This window comes from Rhipicephalus sanguineus, chromosome 5 (genome assembly GCF_013339695.2).
Source record: "Rhipicephalus sanguineus isolate Rsan-2018 chromosome 5, BIME_Rsan_1.4, whole genome shotgun sequence".
NCBI lineage: Eukaryota > Metazoa > Arthropoda > Arachnida > Ixodida > Ixodidae > Rhipicephalus > Rhipicephalus sanguineus.
The window spans coordinates 31,876,337-31,899,526 of NC_051180.1; the positions used below are offsets into that span (position 1 = coordinate 31,876,337).

At 46.1% G+C, this 23,190-nt stretch overlaps 1 protein-coding gene across 1 annotated transcript; it reads right to left on the reverse strand.

Moving 5' to 3' along the window:
* Positions 1–4,030: 4,030 nt before the first annotated feature.
* LOC119393432 (uncharacterized) lies at positions 4,031–16,951 on the reverse strand. The gene is made up of 4 exons (XM_037660445.2): positions 16,649–16,951; positions 10,274–10,436; positions 8,958–9,079; positions 4,031–4,200 (listed from the first exon to the last, which is right to left on the reverse strand). The coding sequence occupies exons 1-3, from the start codon at positions 16,934–16,936 to the stop codon at positions 8,982–8,984; spliced, it is 549 nt and encodes a 182-aa protein (XP_037516373.1). The 5' UTR covers positions 16,937–16,951; the 3' UTR covers positions 4,031–4,200; positions 8,958–8,981.
* Between the last annotated feature and the right edge of the window lie 6,239 nt (positions 16,952–23,190).

Genomic DNA, 23,190 nt, shown 5'->3' on the forward strand with positions numbered 1-23,190 from the left:
CTCCGGGGTCGAGCAACGCTTCAGTATAGCTTGCTGAATCATAGGAACACAAATGTAATGTTTATTAGACTGCTATAAAAGCGGAGCCAACACTGGAACCACAGACGTTAATCTGATATGACGTCGGTATCGTAGGAGTATCATGTAGTGTTTATTGCTTTCTTGCAAAATTAGATAGCCAGCACCATAACCACAATTGACGTTGCAACGAAATTACGCCTGCATAGGCCGTTTTTCCAAACCAGTTTATAGACCTGGCATGGCTCCGTGGTAGAATACCTGATTGCCACGCAGAATGCTTGGGTTCGATTCCTGCTGGGATCCTAATTTTCATTTTTTCCATTCGTCCGGCCAACGCTGCTGACGTCGGTTTTTCTTAACGCTCTCGCATTTAGGTTACCAAGGTCTGTTCTTGCCGTTCCTGGGTAGATATAAACTGTCAATCACCTGTGGCGCATACCCGTACACCGCGGCCCGTGGTAAACGGGTATGTGCCACACGTGTCTGGAGAAAGGGGTTTGACGACGTACGCGACAGGACTTTCAAGTTATTCATGTCATGACCCGACAGTCATATTCGTCAAATTCTCTTGCCCTCCCATGCCAGTTTTGGTCAACACCAACTTAAGGAGGCGATCATGAGAGCACCCAGATGTAGGCGGATAGATAGATAGATAGATAGATAGATAGAAACGCTCAAAGTGCCAAAGCTTCGCTAAGAAATGCTTCGCATTTAATATCTAAGAGCGTCTGATTCTCCATTGTCGACACGCAGTCTTGGCCAATCCCCCAGAGTGGGTATGTGCCATAATTTTGAGGAAACAAACAAGCAAACAAACAAACATTGTCGACGCCTGCAGTGCATTGCTCAAGCCCAAAGACGTAACAACTGCGACAGTTGTTAGTTCACGCTTGCCCTGTGCATGCCTGTGCGTTCATTTCGGGCGTCCTTCTTTGTGCTTCAGCGGCGCGCTGCAAGTATCGAGCTGCTTTTCGTTCGAGGGGCAAATCGCCCCTCGAACTCGCCTCATACCGCCCAATTGCACTAGCCAGCTGCGTAGGAAAGATGATGGAAAGAATGATCCTTGGCCGCCTTGAGTGGTATCTTGAACACTACAAGATTTACCCGAATTCCATGGCTGGTTTCCGACGTGACCGCTCTTCCATCGACAATGTAGTTGATCTCGTTTCGTATGTTCAGCACGAAAAGTCCCGTAAGCGACTATCTGCAGCTTTGTTCCTAGATGTGAAAGGTGCATACGATAACGTATTACATGAGGCCATTCTCGATGCACTTGCGGCGGTTGGCCTCGGTGGTCGAAGTTTTTCGTGGATTGCAAGTTACCCGGCTGCAAGGTCATTCTTTGTGTTAACAGACGATGGCCCAACTACACGACGCTATACCTCCAGGGGCGTTCCTCAAGGCGGAGTTCTCAGCCCGACGCTATTCAACCTCGCACTTATTGGGCTTGCTGACTACTTGCCAACTACCATCAAGGTTTCAATATACGCAGACGACATCTGTGTCTGGACTTCGGCAGTCACACGTCCTCAGATGCGTGCGCGGCTTCAAAGAGCAGCAACTTTGACAGCTAGCTACTTGTGTAAACAAGGTCTCAGCATATCACCAGAAAAATGCGCACTGGTGGCATTCACTCGGAAACTAATGAAACCTTATGTCATCTCAATCAACGGGCGGCCCATTCCTTATGCCAGAACTCACAGGTTTCTTGGCGTAATCATCGACAGGGACCTATGTTGGAGCCCGCACGTGGCCTACCTGAAGCAGCGCCTGACAGCAATTTCCCAGTTATTCAAGTTCTTGGCAGGAAAGACGTGGGGGATGTCAGTAGACGCAATGCTGGAACTTTACAGAGCGCCCTTTCTCGGTTTTCTTAGATATAGCCTGCCCGTGCTGAGTAATACTTGTAAGACCAATATTCGTGTTCTGCAGGCAGTACAAGCTCAAGCACTCAGAGCGTGCCTTGGTTTGCCCAGATGTACGTCAATAGAGGCAACTATTGCGATTGCTCGTGACCATCCAATGCAAACTCACATTACGGTGGAAGTCCTGAGAACGCACATCAGACATTTTGCACGTGCTCCCTGTCATCACCTTGCAACACTGCCATCAGAGAGGCGCCACGCATCATTTTCTAAAACTATCGTCAAGTACAACGACAAACTTCCCTCGGGCTTCACCACTGCATCTAAACCACCGATGCCCCCTTGGTGTTTTATTCGACCCACAGTTCAACTCAGTGTACCAGGGATCCGGAAAAAATCTGAGCTGTCGTCACCTGTGTTGAAACAACTGTCTCTGCTTCTTTTGTACGAGAAGTATGCGGACAGTGTACATATATATACAGATGGTTCCACAAACATCCAGTGTTCGTCCGGTGCGGTGGTTGTCCCAGCAAGAGCTATTACCATCAGCTTTAGGACCGACCACTCCACGACGTCGACAGCTGCGGAACTAGCTGCTCTGCGCGCTGCACTTTGTTTGGTTAATCGGGAACCACCTCAACATTGGTCTATCTTCAGCGACTCAAAGGCAGCCCTACAATCTGTGCTATCTGCTCTGCGTCGCGGGCCATATGAACAGCTCGTATTTGAAATTCGAGGTCTTCTCCACACTTCATATGAGAAAGGGCACCACGTGACGTTTCAGTGGCTGCCAAGTCACTGCGGCGTCATAGGGAACGAACAGGCCGATAATGCCGCTCGGACAGCTCATGAAAGCACACAGGAAGATACCATCCCACTTTCAAGGTCTGACGCTGCCAGCAGTCTTCGAGGCCTTGCACAGGAGATCACGCTCGCTCTATGGTGCCAACCAAGCAGCCAAACCAACCGGACTAATCGTCAACGCCACCTGTCCTCTTCGATGCATATCTGTATGCCAACTGGACTCCGCCGAAGGGAGGCCACACTGCTTTATCGCTTGTGGCTAGGGGTGGCATTTACGAAATCCTATTCCTTTCGAATTGGAATGGCCGACAACGCTCTCTGCGATGCCTGTCGATGCGAGGAGACGCTACACCACGTCCTGTGGGACTGTCCGGTATATAATGCTCAGAGACAGTCATTGGCGTCCGTTCTAGCGCGCCTTGATAGTAGACCAATGTCTGTTCAAACAATACTTGCATGTTGTCAACAGAAGACATCACAACTGAAGGCGACGAAGGCACTGCTGAGGTTTTTGAGAGCGACGAACTTGGCCAAGCGCCTGTGACAGAAATGTCGCGTACCACGCAGAAGTGACCAACTACCACGCAAGAGTGACCGACTGTTTCTATGTGTGCTATGCTACCACGCAAGAGTGACCGACTGATTCTATGTGTGCTGTGTCATGTGCTATCTTTCTATCTTTCTCTCTCTCTCTCTCTTTCCTCTCCATCTTGAAATCTCCCCCACGCTGTCCCCATGTGTAGGGTAGCAAACCGGTTGTCCTATACTGGTTAACCTCCCTGCCTTTCCTTCTCTACTATTTCTTCTCTCTCTCTTTTCGTTCTTCATGTGAAATTCCAATCTGCTTCGCCCTTACGGCAAAACTTCTGACTTCTTTTTACGCCTACAAGGTAATATTCAGTACGTTAAAGGTACCATTATAAGTAAGTGCATGTACGGCCCACACCATAGCTATTTTATACTTCATGCAAAAGACTGACCTGCGCAATCATGCGTGACGTGTTCGGGAGCCGTAGTGCAATCTAACGCAATAAACAAAAAAAGAAAGAAAACGTGACACGTGTGCAGCCCCAGGGCAATATCGATTCTAACCTTTCCCAAAGAGCAGGTCTCGGATGAAAAACTTTGCCTTTATTGGTGTCCCTCGCGTTTCCTGAAGTTCACTTCAAAAACTTCCTAGATTTTCTCTGCATCGTGTCCTACGCAGCTTTCTTTTGTTTTCGCTATTGTTTCGTTGTTTCTTTGGAGAAATAACCGTGTCTTCCTCGTCTACAAGAGCAAACCTTATACGTGGAGTTGCAGTCGAGCTCGAAATTAAGGATATCCAAATACCGTGACGCTGCTTCAACAAATCATGCGTTTATTTCATTCTACTCTACAATGCGCAGGCGACCTGACGCACATTGTGCGGTGATGGCTGCAAATCTTTTACATCAGATTGTCGGAGGTTTCTTCGGTTCTGGATGGAGGTATTGGCTTCGAGTTCTCCGTTGTCAAGAAACACGTCCAGCTGCAACAGAGCAAAAAGTGTCTCAGTCACAGAGTGCGCACCTGTCCCATTCAAATAGTTCGGTAGGCTTTGTAACAAATAAAACAATCGGTACGAAATTGAGCTTGTATACTGTGCGCAAACTACAGAAGAATAGGTATGTGCGGATCAAACGGGATTTTATTGGTGAAATGACCCGAAAAGCCGAAACGCGCCAAAATGTTTTGTTTCTGTACAAAACGCGACATGCCTTTTATTCATTATTCGTTCATTGAAAACTTCAATTGCGTAAAGGGTTGGCTGTCTTGGAAGGCTTAAAGCGAAACATAACAAAACAAGAACACAAAAAAAAACTTGAGAAATCAAATCCATGGATCAAGAAAAACGGAGAGATAAAAGAAGACGGCTTGGGGAGTAGAAATAACAGCGCGTGTGAGCAAACAAAAAACAACACAAACGTTACAGTTCGCAAGGAGTTCATCAAGTTGCCGGCCCCCGAGAAAATCCTGCCTAGCTTTTTCAAAGTCAATCCCTGTTTGCAGAAGTGAAACCAGTAGCCGAAAATTTTCAGCACGCGTGAAGAAAGTCTGACAGTAAAGCACTGAGACGCCTTCAAAGAATCCCTCGCTGGAAGTCTTCCTCTGCGTATTCAATAAGACAGTGCTCCACAAATGCTTCCGTGGTCCCATATATTTCGTGCACTCAGATGTCGGTTTTGCAGCGGGATGCAAGAAGCAGGCCGTGTAAGCGGGGTAGCATTGTGTCAAGTGCTGTATCGATTTTTCAGGTGGATAGCGGGCGAACGAAGCAGCGCGTCAATGCTATAAAACAGGGTAGCCTTCTTTCATTAAAATCTCATCGGCCGGCAAACTTGTACTGCAGGTGTCGGACTTGCACTGTAGATTTTAATGTATAAGCACCACCAGTCTACTTCGTTTTACGGCCATGTTAAGGAATACCAGATTGTCAGAACTGCTCAGAACACCACCCCCCCCCTCCTGCGCGCATCATACGTCTAAAAGAGGGGTCTTGTGCACATAAAATACCAGAATTTAGTACTAATATTTAATTACTTGGTCGTGCATTATACTTCTTCTGTGTACGAGCGCTTGTCGGCTCAATCTCTTACATAATGTGACCAACTGTACAGTTTTTTCTCGAATTGAAGGCCCCCTATCCGCATCTGCTTTCTATACTTACGTTGCCTATATTTTTTAGTTGTTTTTTTACAATTACCAGTTTCTGCTACATTGTCTACATCATGGTTCCGTAGCTTCCGTACAAATACTGTTCTCATTTACTAGCTCTAGGCTGCAATTCCCTCCATCATCTATATGAGTTGTAAAAAAAAATAGTAACGTTCATGTACATTATTTGTGATTTTTCCTAAGCAATAACCGGTAATTACAACACCGAACACGAAAAGTTCAGGGTTACTGTAGTCGATGTGAGACACGGCTGTAACCCGTACCAAGAACTATGTGCTCATTTCGACGTATTTACGGTGTTACACATTAGCACAAACTGGGCTGAGATCAAAGAGCTGCAATCACGCTGACGTGGCGCCCTGTCGCACGTGTTTTCTCTTTACGTTTGTCTCTTTTTTTTCTTTCATTCTTTGTTTCCTTACTTCTTCCTGCTGATGTCCCGGGAATACCTCAGTAAAGGCTCTTCCTGCTTTACCTCTTCGAACGTCATCGCGATGGCGTGTTTCTTTACTCGTGACGTCGTTTGCCCGAGTGCAAGCCTTCTTCCGATGGGCGTACTGTATCTCTGATGATTACCAAGAAGGCTTCGACAGAGAGTGCATAAGTACGCAGCTCGGAGAGTATTTCCGATAGGCACGTTTTCTCAACCAGACGTGGAAATGAGCCCAAAAATAGTAACGTAATCATAAAACTCAAAGATTGAGTGAAAATGAGTGAAAAGACGAGCTCGAGTGTTTTCCTGACATATTTTGCACAACGTCTCCTTTCGCTTAGGCTTTTGTGGTGCGGACAGGCTGTTCCGGGCTTTCCTGTATATTTGCAAGTTCATCGATTGGTTAAGACGAAAAGAGTGTAGATAGGTCTGGTTCGGGAGCTACCGGAAAAATTTCCGCCCTAAAAGAAAACCTCAGACAGTCAGAATTTCCGGAGATCTTACGCATTCTTCTTGATGGAATGTTTCTGTGCACCCTATGCACCTATTTCGATGTACGTTTGATGTTTAGAAAAACATTTGATCAATTTGCTAACCACAAATGTTTCTCTATTACCGGTTCGCACAACGTAGTTTTGGAAAGTATGTATGTGCTATTGCTTTGCTGCATGAAAAAAAATTTAATATTTTGACTGCGCTTCAGAAGCTGCCAAAGTAATGCTGGAAAGGTTCAAATTAAAACATTTTGATTAGGTTGCCTCGTTATATGGTACAAAGGGGATAATGACACAGATTAAAGATAATTAAAGGTTGAAATTAAGCATATTAAATACTATTAAATGTGGAAACGTAAACAAAGTAACTATAAGAACAGTCACAATAGAAATGTTTTTAAAATGCAGCTGTCAACTACATGCATGGTAATGTACACGTAAAAACTACAAATAATTTTTTTTTTCGCCATAAAGCGTGGGTTAGGAGCACTCTATGTTCTTGGTCCTTCGTCACTTTATGACGGGCACAAACGATTACTAACACTGCGCTCCCAGATAACAACTAATTCACGCTCTTCAAGGAATCGACAACACTGGCGGGAGGCAGCGCTGTTTTCAGAGTGGCCTTTTCAAATGCCTATTCGTTTATTATTGGAATGGCTGAGAGCCCGTCTTGTGAAGTCTGCGGGTGCAGCGAAACAGTCGCGCACCTTCTCTGTGAGTGCACCCGCTTCAACTCCGAAAGAGCGGCCCTCTCAGCCGCACTAGGCCAGCTGGACAACCGCCCTCTCACGGAGAACAAAATCCTAGGGCCCTGGCCTACACCGTCTTCAACCCTAGCCGCTCTGAGGGTGTTGTGGCGGTTTCTTCAAGCAACCGGACTCAATGACAAACTGTGACTGCTCCCAGAAAATGTTGCTGTGTAGTGCTTGGACTACGGTCATGACTTTGTTTTTTGTTGTATTTTTTTTGTCGCGTGATGTCGACACAAACTCTTCTTCTTCTCTTTCATTCTTTTACATCCCATTTCCCCTTCCCACGTGAAGGGTAGTAAACCGGAGACTTCATCTGGTTAACCTCCCTGTCTTTCCTCCGTCTCCCTCTCTTCAAAGTGAGCTTACAGATTCTGCACTAAACTCAATCTCCACGCGCGTGCTGTCGCTAAAATCGCTATTTCACTTTCATACTAAGACATCGGGAGAAAAATATGCAAAATGTAAAACCGTCGGTATAAACGGAAGCTCAATTTACGCGTACAGTTTATCTGTGCGCCATACTGACAGCTGCCGCTCCCGCTGCTGCTGTTCAGTCAAACGTTGCGTGGCTTCACTGAACATCACACCGTGATAAAAGACAGAGGGAAAGAGCAGAAATCCGTTTATAGATATGGGACACATGGAGAGGTGGAAGGAAGAGGGGTTCAGCTCAGTACGCCATATTATAGGCGTCATGCATGCAAACGCACACAGCGTGACAATAACCTATTTCAGATTTAAGACGGCGTCGCGGCGTGTCGTGATGTGGACAGTCTATGAGAAGGAGACATACGTCTTCATCTATAAATCCACATTAGCGTTAACACGTTTCTTACAAGACAGCGGCATTGCTGACAAGTACTAAGAAATAACGAACTTTCATTTGTATAACACATGTCGTACTTATTATGCGCAGTCTCATATGACACCCATCATATGTGTGTGCTGAAGTGAATAACGTATCGACTGTTATGTACACACGAGCGAATACATCTTCTTAAAGACCAGACGTGTGCTCTGCTGTTCTCTTGCTGGTCGGACCAAATATTAACGACGGACATTATCAGAGACTTCTTTCGCTGACTTTGGAGCATTTCTTTATCATTTTGTTGTGATATGTGCCTATAAGTGCGTTTTTGCATATGTGTGCCCGAGTGTTCTATTTTCCATGATCTGCCTTGTATGTTTTACTTTAAGATATGTGTTCAAGTTTCACTCAAGGGCTAAGGAGTAGCCGGCGTCATAATTGTGCGCGAACATCTCCTTATATATCATATCAATAAAAAAAAAACCTATTTCAGACATACTTCACTGCAATACAAAGCTATGGCAGTGAAGCCCGATTTCAAGGCAAAGTATGCATATATTTTCAAGTCCTTCACGTGATGCACTTTTCGTTTTACCAGTGGAGCTGTTTAGGCCAGCTGGGAAAACTTTGATGTACGCAACCGAAAACTCTGCTCGGCGAAGTAGAGCACGTAAAACACGTGATGGAGAGATAGATAGAAAGAAAAAGAAATAGAGAAAGAGAGAGAAAAATAGATAGAAATAAAGCGAATAAAGACTTAAAAAGATAGAAAGACAAAGAAATAGAAAGAGTAAGAAAGAAATAGAAAGAAAAAAAAGAAAGCAACAGACACAAAAACGAGATACAGGAAACAAAGAGAAAGAAAGAGAAAAAAGGCAGAAAAAAAAATAAAGGGAAACAAGGAAGGCCACCCAGCGCCGCTCTTCCTTCAGGCTTGGTACCGCCAGTGCGACTTTTTTTATTTTCAGTATACAATGTAGGTTTGCCTTTAAAAAGCACCGTATTTACTAAGTTCATAAAATTTGATTTAATCTAGTTCATTCAATAATGAGATCAGCGTGGATAAACTTTCCATCTCACCTGGCTTTTGGGGCGAAGGTCGTCCTACTGTGTTCCATCCTGAGGAAGCGGAAACCACTGCGTGCAGGTGTCCCAGACAGCTTCACACATGGCATACTTTATGTCCGCGTTGTTCAGGTCCCCTGGGTGCACGAAAGAAGAAGCTTCATTTTATACAAAAAAGAAATAGAATAACGGGCAATACCGCGCAGCTTCCGGCAATGGTCACCGTGAATGCGCGAAGACATCCATTGATTCTGATTAATGGAAAAATATGCGCCATCATGGTTACGATCTGTAATCATATTCCGGCAAAAGGAAATGTCACAACTGCGGAAAAATGCATCGTGTACGGGTTTTCTTTCCGTTGTAACGGCCGCGTAATCATTTTTATATTCGCGTACTTTCTGCACTCGATTCGAAGGTTGTTCTGGGAGGAGAGTATAAAAGAGCGCTGCTTCGTTCATTGCGCACTGTGAAAAGTGATTTAATCAGCCGCTTTCTTCGTTGGTCGCATAGTTTCGTGAAGCACTACTAGCAACTATACTGACTCTTCGTCTGGTGCATGCTGCGACAACGATAGCAAGGGCCAGAACTACTGTGACCGCAGTAAATCCATTCGTGCACGGAAACATTTTGACTCTGATTAGCTAGATGTGGCGTGCAGCACACGTTTTGGTTGCGCGCGGTTAAACAAACACATTGCTCTTGCGCTAAAGAGCCACAACGACAGGCGTACCCGTACGCCTAATAGTGTACAGGCTCGCTCTGTCATGTCTTTCTTCTTTTTTTTTGTGTGGTTGTGCAGCATATTACTAATTCAGTGCCACCGGAGCTACGGTAACTGTAATGCAAGACTTCATTCTGAAGCTCCATCTCGGCGTTGTTTGGTGTTTTCCAGCGCGTTTGGCTGCCTAGGGCATTTGGTACGCCTCGCACATTTCTTTGAACATAATTTTGGCCTATACGGCTGCCCACCATTTATCGAAGGCAAACACGACACTTTGTCATCGAGATTTTAGCGCTTCGCTTTATTGCTCCAACAAATAATGAAGAATTGTTCAGTATCGTTTCTTAAGAGCTTTCCGTGCGTCTGATCAGATACGCCGAACAGCCACGTCAGGGTGCAGCTAAATGGGCGATTGCCTCTAATAAGCGCGCAACGCTTCCCGCTGGAGACAATCACGGATACTGATTAGGCAATTTATTTAATTGTCTTTCTTTTATCTTGCATAAGGCTTAGAAGCGGGCCTCTCGTGATACAAGTAACTATTTTCACATTTTTCAATATCATGTCACACAGCTGAACAACAAGAAAGAAAGTTGGCCCAGCTGACCTCTGGACCGCTTTCCGAAGATGCTGCCGTTGAAAGGCGGCTTGCGGTAGGCGGCGCATGCCATGTTAGCCATCACCGCCAGCAACAAAAGCGTGCCCAGCACTAGGAAGGCTCTCCAAGACTGCATGGTGGCTCGCCTGGACGTGCTTTGAGGTACACTGCACTGGAACCAAGAGCACAAGCATTTCTCACGTACACGTTTAACGAGTCAATGAATGCCCACTGTGCGTCGCCTCTCAATGGCCAATGGTCAAGGACCACGCAGAGCCGCATTTTCTGATGCATGAATCGCCTGACATAAGCGCATGCCGTGGCGCCTGCCGTACGTACGAGGCAACAGAGTCACGTACAAAGATTGTTAGACAGAGAAATGCATTAAAGACCAGCTGTTCTTTGACGTCTACACCATCATGTTTTCGTGCTACCTGACACTGTTATATGTACCTTTAACTGAGAGATTAAGCGCAGATCAAAACATTTTCTTTCTGCTTCTTCATTCTCTTTCAGATTATACTTATAAATTAAACGTCTAACTAAAGAAGTCCGTAGAGTGGCTAATATTCTTTAGGTTTAAGTTCAGGCTTCCTATAAGATACTCAATAATAAATAAAAGATTGCGGGCGGATGGTCATACAACCTTAAACTAAAAACGCAAAAAATAAATACGGTTCACAAACATCCAAGAGTATGGCACAATCAGCCGGACTTCAGAACGTTAAGAGGCCGCACTTAGGGGAGTAAATTACTTCGCATGCTCAGTACCGAAAGCTGTCTTACAAAATCATATTTCCTTTCTTTATCAACCAACTGATGAGCTATAGAAGACGCGAGCCTTTTGTAGAAGCAAACCTAATGTTGTATATGATATAATATCTGGGGTTTAACGTCCCAAAACCACGATATGATTATGAGAGACGCCTTAGTGGAGGGCTCCGGAAATTTCGACCACCTGGGGTTCTTTAACGTGCACCTAAATCTTAGTACATGGGCCTCAGACATTTTCGCCTCCATCGAAAATGCAGCCGCCGCGAATGTTGTATATGAAAGAAGATGAGGATGGTCACGTGGGGACATGAAATAAAGAAGATTTACGCGGCGTGATATCCGTGTCGCCGTGACAGACTATTTGGGTGTCTACCGCTGCACACCTCATGCCACAACGGGAGTTGCACCCGCTGTTTTGCTGCACGGACGACTGCCACGAACACGCTTAAGCATTGTTGGATTACCGGATTCTTCATTTCAAGAAAATCCAGCACGGGCGATGAAATGGCTGCGTCAGCGTGTCGGACAAAACCAAGCTTCTTCCAAACTTTACACAGACTGCCGTCGCGGAGCCCGGACAAGACACTTTGCCGTCGGCGACTACGTCCACGTGAGAAAGTCGTCAGTTCACGGGAAAATATCTTCGCGCTTTTCGGTAACCGAAGAAGATTATTGAGCAACGAGGGCCAGCTTTATTTCTTTTGGATGACGGGCGAGTGTGGAACGCCTCCAAATTTCAAGCGATACACCCAAAAGCTGCGGAGAAGTGCACAGGCAATCGACCTGGTATTCTAGAGGAGAGACTACCGCTTCCTGACGAGTCTCTTCAAGGTGGTGCATTTCCTGCGAGTGAACAACATGCTGACTGTCCATCTACGTCACGGCAAGAAATAGCAGCACAAGCCAGCAGTGAATCAAGCACTCAGCCGTCTTCACTGCAGGACAAAATGACCAGCCAACCACCACGGAAGAGCGCACGAGTTCAAAAAAACTCCGTTGAAGCTCAGGGACTATGCGTTACGCAAGCGATAGTTTTTTGTTTTTGTTTTTTATCAACCGGGGAAATGTTGTATATGAAAGAAGATGAGGATGGTCGCGTGGGGACATGAAATAAAGAAGATCATGTTCGGGCATCGGATGCATCGTTTCTCTCTGTTCTAAATACAACACCTGTCTTCTGCCGAACAGCGATATCGTGAAGTCCCATTTCTTTTTACTTTCCCGACCTCCTTTTTATCTGCCTCTTTCTCCCTCACTTAGTCAAACACTAAAGGCACCGTCACCTACTGATCCATTATGGGAGATATGACGTAATTCTGTGGTTGATAAGAGTACAGAGCAGAATTCCAGCGCGTTAGCAAATGCTGTAACGGTGCGAAGATCTCGCAGCAGTTCAGCGCAGTGTTCATTCTTCATTTTCCCGTAACACTAGCGTAGTCAATTAACAGGATGATATTCGCGGCAACCCGGCATGATGAAGACTGAAACCAGTGCAAGCGTATGGGCCTTCCGTCAGAAATGAGCCGCCAGTGGCTTATCCTCTTTGCGTCACTGCTCTTTGTGGTAAATTGCGAGGATTGCGCCGCTTGTGTATGGGGATCAATGTAATCTCAAGTTGAGAATATCCCAGTATTAGCATTGCCTTAACAGTCAGTAACTCAAAAGTCGGCCACGTACGTAACGGTAAGTTGTTATTTTTATCATAATTTCTATTTAGAAAAAGACATCGCTAGCACACTAAAGCGAAAAATGGACTTGCAAAACCTCAAGAAAAGGACATAGCGATGAGGGCTCCCAGGTCGAAACAACTGAAATAGCCAAGAAATCAAGAAAACTAGCCGAGACGTAGCCGACTTGAGCCATGGGCAGTCAAAGTAGCCAAAAGTAGCCACGTGTGTGCGAAAAAAACTGCGACTCTGCTATTGAAGTGACTAAATTGAAAACCATTTTGATGGAAATGTAAATAAGTACAGCAAGAACTCTTCAAGATCGTAATTTCTGAGAATAAAGCATAAATTGTTGACTTTAGCGATTATTTCGTGCAGGATGAAGAAGTTTCTTGCGCTGTTGCAGAAATGACATTCTCTTCTCGCGCCCTGCGTGACATTTCTTAAAAGGACTAGCAGCACCAGCGACAATAAAAATGTGTACTGCATGAGTGTGCTTAAAATCACAGTTTCTGGGATTGGAGCATAATTTGTAGTCACTTTCGCAATCGTTTCTCGCGTAATGACGAGGTCCAAGCAATTCATATTATCGAGTCGCACTCCATACCTAACCCTAAGAAACGACACTAGCAGTTCGTCAGATATCCGACTTCCAATGTCAATGAGTGCAGATCGTCCTGGATGCGGAGCGCTTTCGGTTGTCCTGTTCACTTTGAATTAGTGTTTAAAGTCCCCTTCAGCAATAGTTGGTCTGCGAAATGAAGCGCCATGCAAAAGGTTCCCCCAAGTCCCAGCCACTTAGCCAAAAGTCTTTCCTTTTGTGTTCTGACGCCGCATGCTCGAACGCCAGCGGCGTCACATGATATTAATCATCATCATCACCATCATCATCGTCGGCTTGTCTACGCCCACTGCAGGGCAAAGGCCTCTCCCATGTTCCGCCAATCAACCCGGTCCTGTGCTTTCTGCTGCCACGTTATACCTACAAACTTCTTAATCTCATCTACCCACCTAATTTTCTGTCTCCCCCTCACGCGTTTGCCATCTCCTGGAATCCAGTCAGTTACCCTTAATGACCACCGGTTATCCTGCCGACGTGCTACGTGCCCGGCCCATATATTGATAACTTGGTTCAAATCAAAGCAACAAGAGACTAGCCCAAAAGTAAACAAGTAGCCAAGGGGTTTTTTTTTCTGCCGCCACCGGCCTAAAAGAGTAACCAAATTGGTGCGAAGTAGCCAAACCTGGCAACCCTGAATTCACGATTACCACATTGATGGTAATTTCGATATGAACCTATTCGATATGAACCAGGTCGTCCACAAAAAGTACGTCATCCAAGAAACCTGATGGACATCTCATTTTCCTCTGCTTGAAAAGCTTTCCGAATGAAACAACAGTTAGGCCTTCGCCGCAGACAGATTGCGAAGCTTCTCTGAGTGTCCAATTCTGTGCGCGAATCTTCAATTGCTTTGAGATGACTAACCAAGATTGTTATTTTAACAAACTATCAAACAACCATTGACATTTATTACGCTTTCCGGCGTCCATATATGTTGAATAACGGTGATGCTCGTTAACGTTATCATACCTAGGACTGTAAGTGAATCCGTAAACAATGCCGGTGCGATTAAAAGCCTTTGAAATCTAACACGAAGTGCCGACAAGTGTCAAAAAGGCCTAGCCACCAGTTTCAAAGTGGCGTCAACTATCTGTGAATTATTTGTGTACAGTTAGCGGTGCATAAGAAGTGAATATTTGCTCGTCTGGAACCACAAGATGTGATCATGGACCAACCAACCAGCGAAACACTGCTCTAGAAGCCTGTGGCTTTTATGTAGAAGGGCACTAAAAAATGCATTATCTTTCTATGCACAAGTCTCATGCAAGATGCAGAAATGTGTACTTCTTACATTACCGTTAGTGAGAAGATAAGCTTCTGTTGCTTAATCGGAATGATCCTTTGAGAGCGCGGCAACGAATACCCAGTCAAAGGAGTCGCCTAATGGGTTATGTGACGATTGCAAAAGAGACCATGCGAACGTTGTCTGCAGGCCTAACGGAGTATATAAATAGGGGCAAGCAACGTACATAATGAACAGATAGTGCACACTCGCTGTCATGCATGATTCATTCGTATGGCATTAGAAAACTTGTTAGGTAAGGACCACCTCATATAAATATTCTTAGTGTATACATGTGACGGCCAGCTATGCTGTATCAGGAAAGTCCTTCGCACAATAATTTCTATCATTCTTCTCATCGAACATTTCTACGGGAATAGTAGTAGCAGCACATATATATAGCTGTTAACTCATTCTTATGGTTCTAGAGAGACCGCATGCATATTCATGCTATAGCTTCGACATCACCTATTGAGTAGTTCAGCAGCCGCTGTTGTAATTACATCTGCTTTAGCTTAAGCTCATATGAGCAGATGTCTGAAATCGCAAGAGATAACAATTGTACCATGGAAAATAGGCACGATATTATCTTTCAGTTGTTTTCAGGTCATCGTTGCATTACCGGTAACGACAAGGCTATCCAGATCTGCTCACAGAGCAGCAGGAAAACTATCTCAATGCAACTGGCGCGGACAGACGCTGCAAGTACTTGCTTGCTCGCACAATGGAAAACGCTCTGTGGAGCTCTTCAAATGCTTCTAGTTGCCTGCAGCTATCTATTCAGAAGATTCCTTATGAGCCACAAATGTCAACTAGGATATCCAGAGATAATGCCACACTCCTCTACTGGCTAAAAGCTTGGTGTTGTATTAAGACTCCATATTATTTCAGTCTTGTAATTACCGACACACCAATGTGCGACGCGTGCCCTCTCTGTTCAAACTATCAAGCCTAGGTTTCGCATCAGTCTCGATACGACATCAAGTTCATCTCTCTGCAGACCGCGCCAAGCCGACTGCTAGTAGAACATTTTTAAAATGAAATTTCTTGGACACTCGATACACTCGTACATGAAACGGAAAGCTATTCCCAAGCTACTGCAGTTCTTGAGCTATTACCATACCCGTTGTAGTACTCCTGTGCGGCCTACTATGCGCATGCAATGTTCATTCTCTCCCTTTTCCATTTTATATTCCATAATTACTTGTCCCCAGAGCTGCCCGGATGCTCCTCTGGTTATTCGCCTCTTCGCATTTGCTTTCCTTCCTTTGGCTCTCTCTCTTTGAAAGAAGCCGCGGTAGACTTCGTCAATCTGATGCTGATCAACACATCGGCGGCATGAGATCTACATCTCTGCACAACTTTTGTGTGAAAAAGAAATATTTTCAGAAAAACTAGTTTACCGCTGGCATAGCAGAGTTATATGACTTCACGGCAGAGGCCGGCACAAATTGACCTGTTATGCACGTGCTTGTCGAAGGACATTTCCTCAAAAAAATACGGTTACCTTAGATTACCACAATATTTTCGGAGACATTCCAAGAATTTGGACCGCACATCAATACACACCATAAAAGATAGATGGCTTCATTTAAACGTGAGCGTTACCTTCTACAGCTGGCATATTAAGTACGTAATCTTTTCTTTTTTTCTTCTCTCTCTTGAAACATGTACTTCTAACACTTCATGGCTGTAATTTCGACAACCGACTCCATGCCAGCGGTGGGCTTTCTTTTCTTCGCAAGCCCTTGCCGAAGGACAAGGGCTTTTTCATTTTTGCATCGCAGACACAGGCCCTGACCATAAACAGTTGATGTTAAACTACACATCGTGATTACTCATCGTGTTGATTACTCATACGTTGTTGGAATACTCTAAACCCATTACCACAGGTATGCCACACTAAATCGCCCAAACGCGCGCAATGCTCTTAAAGTGCTTATTAAAAGTCGAAATCATGCCGTTCACTGCCTCCTAAGCACATGTCAGTGCATGGCGGGAACACTTCCCGTTCTCCAGGAGCAGCCACGAACACTCACCGGACTCGGTGGGCCCTTGTCTTCCGGGGAACTCTGAGGCAAACCAAAGTGTCCGGACCCGTTGCGTCCGCCGGCTCTTATAGGGTGCGCGTGGGTGCCATCGTGGGGGAGGAGTCGGCGCCGGTGGGGGAAGCACAGCCCGGAGGCCCGCGAATTAGGGAAGCCGGCCAGCGCGCCGGGCCACTCGGGACGGCCGGCGACAATTTGCGATGCAGCGGCAGCGGATTGAGCGGCGGCGTGGCCGGCAGCAAACAGCGTGCCAGGGCTCAAGGAGGGCTGCCCGTTCATTAGGCGCGCGCTGCCTCAAGACCGCCCTCGGTCCGGCAATGAAGTGGCGCTCGACGCCTTTTCTCCGAAGCTCCATCCTTGTGGCACAGACGCACACACACTTCACCCCTGGGGGGCCACCGTGGGAATTCGGAAACTGATTTGTCGGTCCGAGCACGCGCTCGCTTGCCAACAGGGAAAGTGTCTAGCCACGCGGCCGGCCGACTACAAATAAGGACGCGGCCAATCCAATAGAGCAGCCGGCAGCCGGAATAAAGAAGGATCTTCATCGGATTAAGGCCCACAATTACGTGACACTTAGCCCACGCTACAGTGGACGCGCCTCTGTAGTCTTTCGCTCGGTCGAGTTGCGTGGCGACGTTTCCTGACGCCGTGGACGTGACTTCCCGAGCGTTCGGCCCATTTCGTATGGCGGCAAGAGATGGCACTTTTGTTACGAGCAACAACTATGGCCACCCCCACCGCGTGCAAGATCCGCCGCGTCGGCCTGTGTTACGTCAACGCGGCTTACTGCCTTCCTTGAACGACGGGATATGCGCTGGACTTTGGCGCGGAAGTGATTTGCAAGAAGCTATTGCGATTACGGAGCTCCAAGGTAAGCGGCTCAGGCTGTAAGAAGCATCGCAGTGCCAGTTGGATACCAATTGCGCATCCGAGAAAACACATCCGGAATGGCCCTGCGTCCCAGCTCTAATCTACTGAATGCGTAGGCGTGAAAAGACAGAGTGATTGCTTAGTTTCCATCATGGCCCTTGCACTGTTGCTGCCGATGTTGAGAGAGCAAGCCTTAATGCAGTGCACTTGCCACTATGTAACCATAATTAAAAACAATGAATAGCACTTGACTAAGTTTGTTTTGCTATTCCTGTCAATTTTTATTGTTTCTTCTTCGATTCAATGCACAGACACAATGCTGGAGCCCTTAGTTGAAGACAGGCTGGCTTCAAGTCTTCATCAGCGAAACATAAGGGAACACACAGTGCCGGTCCCGTGCTCTCCCATGTGTCTTTCTATGCGCGGTTTATTCAATGAAAGATTCGTACCAACCATCTACGGTCTGTACCCTTCTGAGACACAAAGATAACGTTGCCAAAATAAGAACTATAGCAGACGCTATTACTTTTACAGGTCAAGTCAGGTGCACGAAATGTAAAAAAAGAAGTGTTTTCGCAATGGAAGAAAGGAAAATCAAACATATGATCCAGAGCTATTGTTCATCTGGACGTGCTCTTTGGTAACCTACTCTTACGAACGAAAAGTTTTCGGTCTTTGATTTGGAATGTCTGGACCCTTCACACAATTCTCGATTTGCGTATATCTTTATGTTTGGTTACCTCACCGTTCTTCATCAGTGTTCCCTGCACGACTGTCCTTGTAGCATCGTGTTCTAAACGCAGCTTCTTTCTAGGCATGTCTTGTAAGGCACTACTCGTAAGTGATTATTTCATTGGCTTGAATTTTTATTAAATCTTTTTTTTTGCAGTTTCCAAGTCAACAAATGTTGTCGAATGTTCTCGCAATCTCTTTGAAGGCTTTAGGTAAGCATAAGTAGTCGTAGTTCGACAGTCGTGTCCCCCTGACTACCTCACCATTGCGCTTTGCGTTACACCATAGCAACTTTCTGTTTTGTATTGTTTTGCTTCACTTATTTTTTAGCTTAATTTTGCAAGCACTGATCTTACCTTAATGTTGAAGTGTTCGCTTTACAGAACGCTTCTGACTACCGATCCGCTAGTTTCTTAATATTTCTGCCTTCACCGCTGGATATCCGCCGATGTAACTGTAGACGTCCCCGGTCCCTGTTGGGGATGGCGGCGACAGCGGCGGCGGTCTCCAGGAAGCGCACTGGGCTCCATAGTGCTACGGACAGCGACGAGACCAGTGTGTCTACTCGCTCAGCAGTGAGGACTGGTCCGATGACGACTTTCAACTCGTACGGCGCCGTAAGGCGAAGCGAAGAAACACCGGATCCCCCCTGTCTTCAGGCAAGTCTAAAATCTATTCAGAAGACCGCAGTCAGTACGATTATTTTCGTACCAGACCTCGCTACCGACAACCTCAGACAACTCGACAGTCGCTCTCGGTGCTTCTCGAAGCGGCGGTGCCAAATTAAGTAAGGGGCGTGAGAGTCAACACACGAAAAAATGTTATGGCTGTCGACGTTGCACATGAGACTGCACTGAGCACGTTGAGAAAAATTACGGAACTTGATGGCATAAAAGTTCGCTCGTACATCTCACTGGCCAGTGGTACCACTACTGGTGTCATCTACGATGTGGACGTCTCTGTTTCCAGCACAGACTTGCCCAGTCTAGTGAAGCCAACAGTAGATGGAATCTCTATAATACACATGTCGCGCATGGGCACATCTCGCTGTATAAAACTAACATTCAAGGGTGAATCTCTGCCCTCGCATGTCAAGGCAGGCCACTTTCGGCATCCTGTACGACCGTTCATTCCAAGGCCACTCCAATGCCGCAAATGTATGAGGTTTGGACACGTGAGCGCCGTGTGTCAGAGCACGATTATTTGCTCGCGCTGCGTCGAACCACACGCTGCAGACTCCTGTGATGCCACGGTCCTCAAGTGCCGCAATTGCCTCGGGTCCCATGACGCTTCGTCAAATGAGTGCCCCAAGAAACAGAAGGAAAACGAGATCCTAAAGCAGATGGTACGAGACCGCTCGTCTCGTCGGGAAGCTGTTGCTGTCGTCAAAAAGCGACGCTCCCGACGCCGTAGAGGTTCAAGGAACTCTGTGAAGCGCAGTTCACAGGTGACACCTCATCCTCTGCTTCGTATACTAGACACGCCCGAGTCGATTTCTGAGGACAAGACCGCACCAGAGCACATGGACACTGAAGCATGGCCGGCATTGCCAAAGCTACAGCCAGAGCCACAGCCAGAGCCACAGCCAGAACCACAGCCACAGCCAAAGCCACAGCACCATACACAGCGACTCCAATGGTCGCAGCAGACACAGACCGAGTCAACGACAGCGCTGGTTTCCCACGACTTGCCGCAGAAAGGCAAGGACATTGCTGCAATGCTTCGCTCTCTTCTGTACACCATATTCATGCTTTTGAATAAGCTAAACACTCCGACAGCCCGAACTGCCCTGCAACTGCTGGAGGTTCTCGATCCAGTGTTTTCAGCGCTGCAGTAATCACAACGGCTCGCCCACGGCCCTCTCAAAGGCAGCGATTCCCCAATCGAATGTCAGAGCGCTGATGTCATGTAGGTCAGAGAAGCTCGAGCCTCAGTGACTGATTGTACCCCTTTGCACGTGCAGTGCTCTCCTTCTCTCTCTTTTCCTCTTTCTGTTCCCCGTTCCCTTATCCCCGGTGCAGGATAGCAAACCGGACGTTCGTCTGGTTAACCTCCCTGCCTTTCCTCTTGTCGCTCTCCCTCTCTCTCTCTCTCTCTCTCTCTTTACCTTAATGTTTTACTAGTTCTATAGAATACGTGAGACTGTTGTCTATGGCAATTCATTTTGCAAATGCAGTCGTTACTTCTCTTTTTAAAATATAGCTCTTGAGATTTCAGGCGATATATCTGCATGAATGAGGCCTGTGTATTTGCAGAGAGTATAGGTGTTGCACAAAGCAGATTTTGTGTTATCGTTGTTTAAGCTTTCTAAAAAAGGATCATGTACTGAACAAGCCTTCTCACTTGTCAATGTACCAACTAGCTCGGACCCAGCCTCTTATTCGGAGACTTCACTCGTATCGAGCATCGAATTTGCCAACAGAGCGGGAGTCTCTTCATCACTCTGACGGACTATTTTCATCACAGTACCGGTCTCTTTTCGGAGCCAGGTTGTCAGTACTCCGACGATACGCACGTGCATTTATATCTCCCGTCTTTCCCGTCTTTCCCGCAGCCTTCCCCGGGTAAACTTTTAACATAGGAGGGTTCGGGCTATGGTGGCCCTTATACATGGGGCCACCTGCACATGGAGATCTGCGGGTAACGGCGCTATCTATAGCATTCCCTGAATTCCGAGGCCCTGTGTCTATATATTCATCCCCATATGTGGTTGTGCAGTGGCACTAAGGATATTAGATACAGGCTGCTGAGGAAGGCGAACTAATAACCGAATGTTTCCCATGACGTCGCCTTTTGCATCAGAAACAACAAATTCGCTTATTCATTGCTACAGTGCCGGCGTCAAACAGGGTTATGTGTACTTATTTGACGCCATATTCTTTGTTTATTTTTTTACATATTCGTCACAGCAGCTCCCTCGTTCAAAAGAAGTAATTTTATTTAAAAAACGCTCCTTTCACGGAAGGAGGTAAAATTGGCTTCGGAACATAAGCTAAGCTGTGTCCTGCTGTGCCATGCGATGGAGATGCTGTGAAAGGGTGATTCTCATAGAAAACGACACAGACAACTGTTGCGTCTAAGCTGAAACTTTCACTGTCAACTTCTTTCTGAACTTCATATCTCCGTCCTGAAATTCGGTAAACCTGCGCCATCGCTTATAGTGACAAAATAAAATGACAACTTAATGAATCTGCGCATGCATCGCTATGTCAATGAATGAAATTCTAGTACGTGTCTATTACAAGACCAGATACATCATGCGGTTCATTAAGACTCTATGCATCAAAATAAGGTCTTTCTCATGTATCCTCATTGAAAATGCTGAGCGTGTAAGACAACAAGGGCAACGCCTACAGCACAGGACTATAACATCGTGCGACGTCAAGAAAAAAGCATGATCAGCTCCGGGGTGCCGGAATGAAGAAGCATGTGCCGCATTCCAAGCGGGCGCCTCGGGCTTGGAGCGCACAAAAGACGGCGCTACCAATCAGGCACCTCGTCCCAGCGGGCGTTCTGTGGACGTCAATGCTGGCCACGCCATAACCGAGGACTAGCGTAGCTCCTACACGGAGGCTATCCCGGTATGTAACAGAAAATGTAACGCGAAGACCAACCGCGCAGTAGCGCTCTTTTCTGTGTGCGTCCGGCTCTGTCCAATTGACTTCGCCACTTTGTTGGAAAGCCCCCCACCCCCTTGTGGCCACGAGGCTTGACAAGATTTAGCCCACACCCTTTCATTGTCTTTTCATGAAATGCTGCATTGTCGCACAGGGTTGGCTAACTTCGGCGAACTACTCGTGAACAAATGAGTTGGATTTACGACTTGCAACTGAATGACTTCGTTAGCCATAGCCTATATCCGTCTTGCGACAGGGCTAAGGGGAAAAAAAGAGCGTAATAGTGGTCTGTATAACACCTAGGCGACATGCCGTTTAAGGCTCTTGTAATTTTATGCTACTTCTACCACTTTCTAGTCTTCCTTGGGATCATTAGTGATAAAGCAGATGAACAGCATCTTGTGACCTCCTCTGTGAGTGACCCCGTTTCTACAACTTGGAGGCCTATAGCCCGGCTTTCATATAATTCCGTTTCAGTTCTTGTTACACTGCCCGTGTATTTGAACGTACCTCACTTTCCTTCTCTTTTTGTTCTCCGGCGCGCTCGATGTAGTGTCATTATTAACAGCGAAGCAGTTATAGCCTGCCGTAAAATGTCCAAGGTCACCAGAAAACTATCATCATTAGCAGATATGTGCCACAGAAATTGGGCAAATCCCACTACTCACCAATGGTCCACTAAAAATGAAGAAGGCACCAGTTAGCTCCCGAAATGGCTGCGAAGCGACGGCGGCGAGCCATAAATGCTTAAGAAGATAAAAAGACTGAAAAACATAGACAGAGAAAGAAAGAAAAAGAGTTAGAGAAACGAAGCGATAGAAAGAGACAGAGAAAAATAGGCAGAAATAAAGGGAATAAAGACATAAATACATAAAAAGACAGAGAAAGACGTAGAAAGACAAAGAAAGAGAGAAATAAGGAGAAACAAAGAAAGAGAGAAAAGAAGTGGAGAGAGAGAAAGAAGGGGAAGAAAGAAAATAAATATAGAAAGGGTGAGAGAGAGAAATAGATAGAGAGGGAAAGAAAGAAGTAGGAAGAAACAGGTACAACAAATAAATAAAAGAAACAGAGAGACAGAGAAAGAAAAAAGAAGGAAGATGGAAATAAAAACTAAATAGAAGCAAGGAAGGCCACCCAGCTGCGCTTGGCACCGCTAGTACGAAGCTGTTCCTTTCTTTCCTTATTTTCTTTTTTTTTTTTTTTTTTTGAACCAATGCGATCATCGGAGTCATGGATGTCTGCATGCCTACTGCTTACCTGCATGTAGTCGCTGAGGACGCGCCGTGACGCTGCCATTGGTCGGCTGTATAT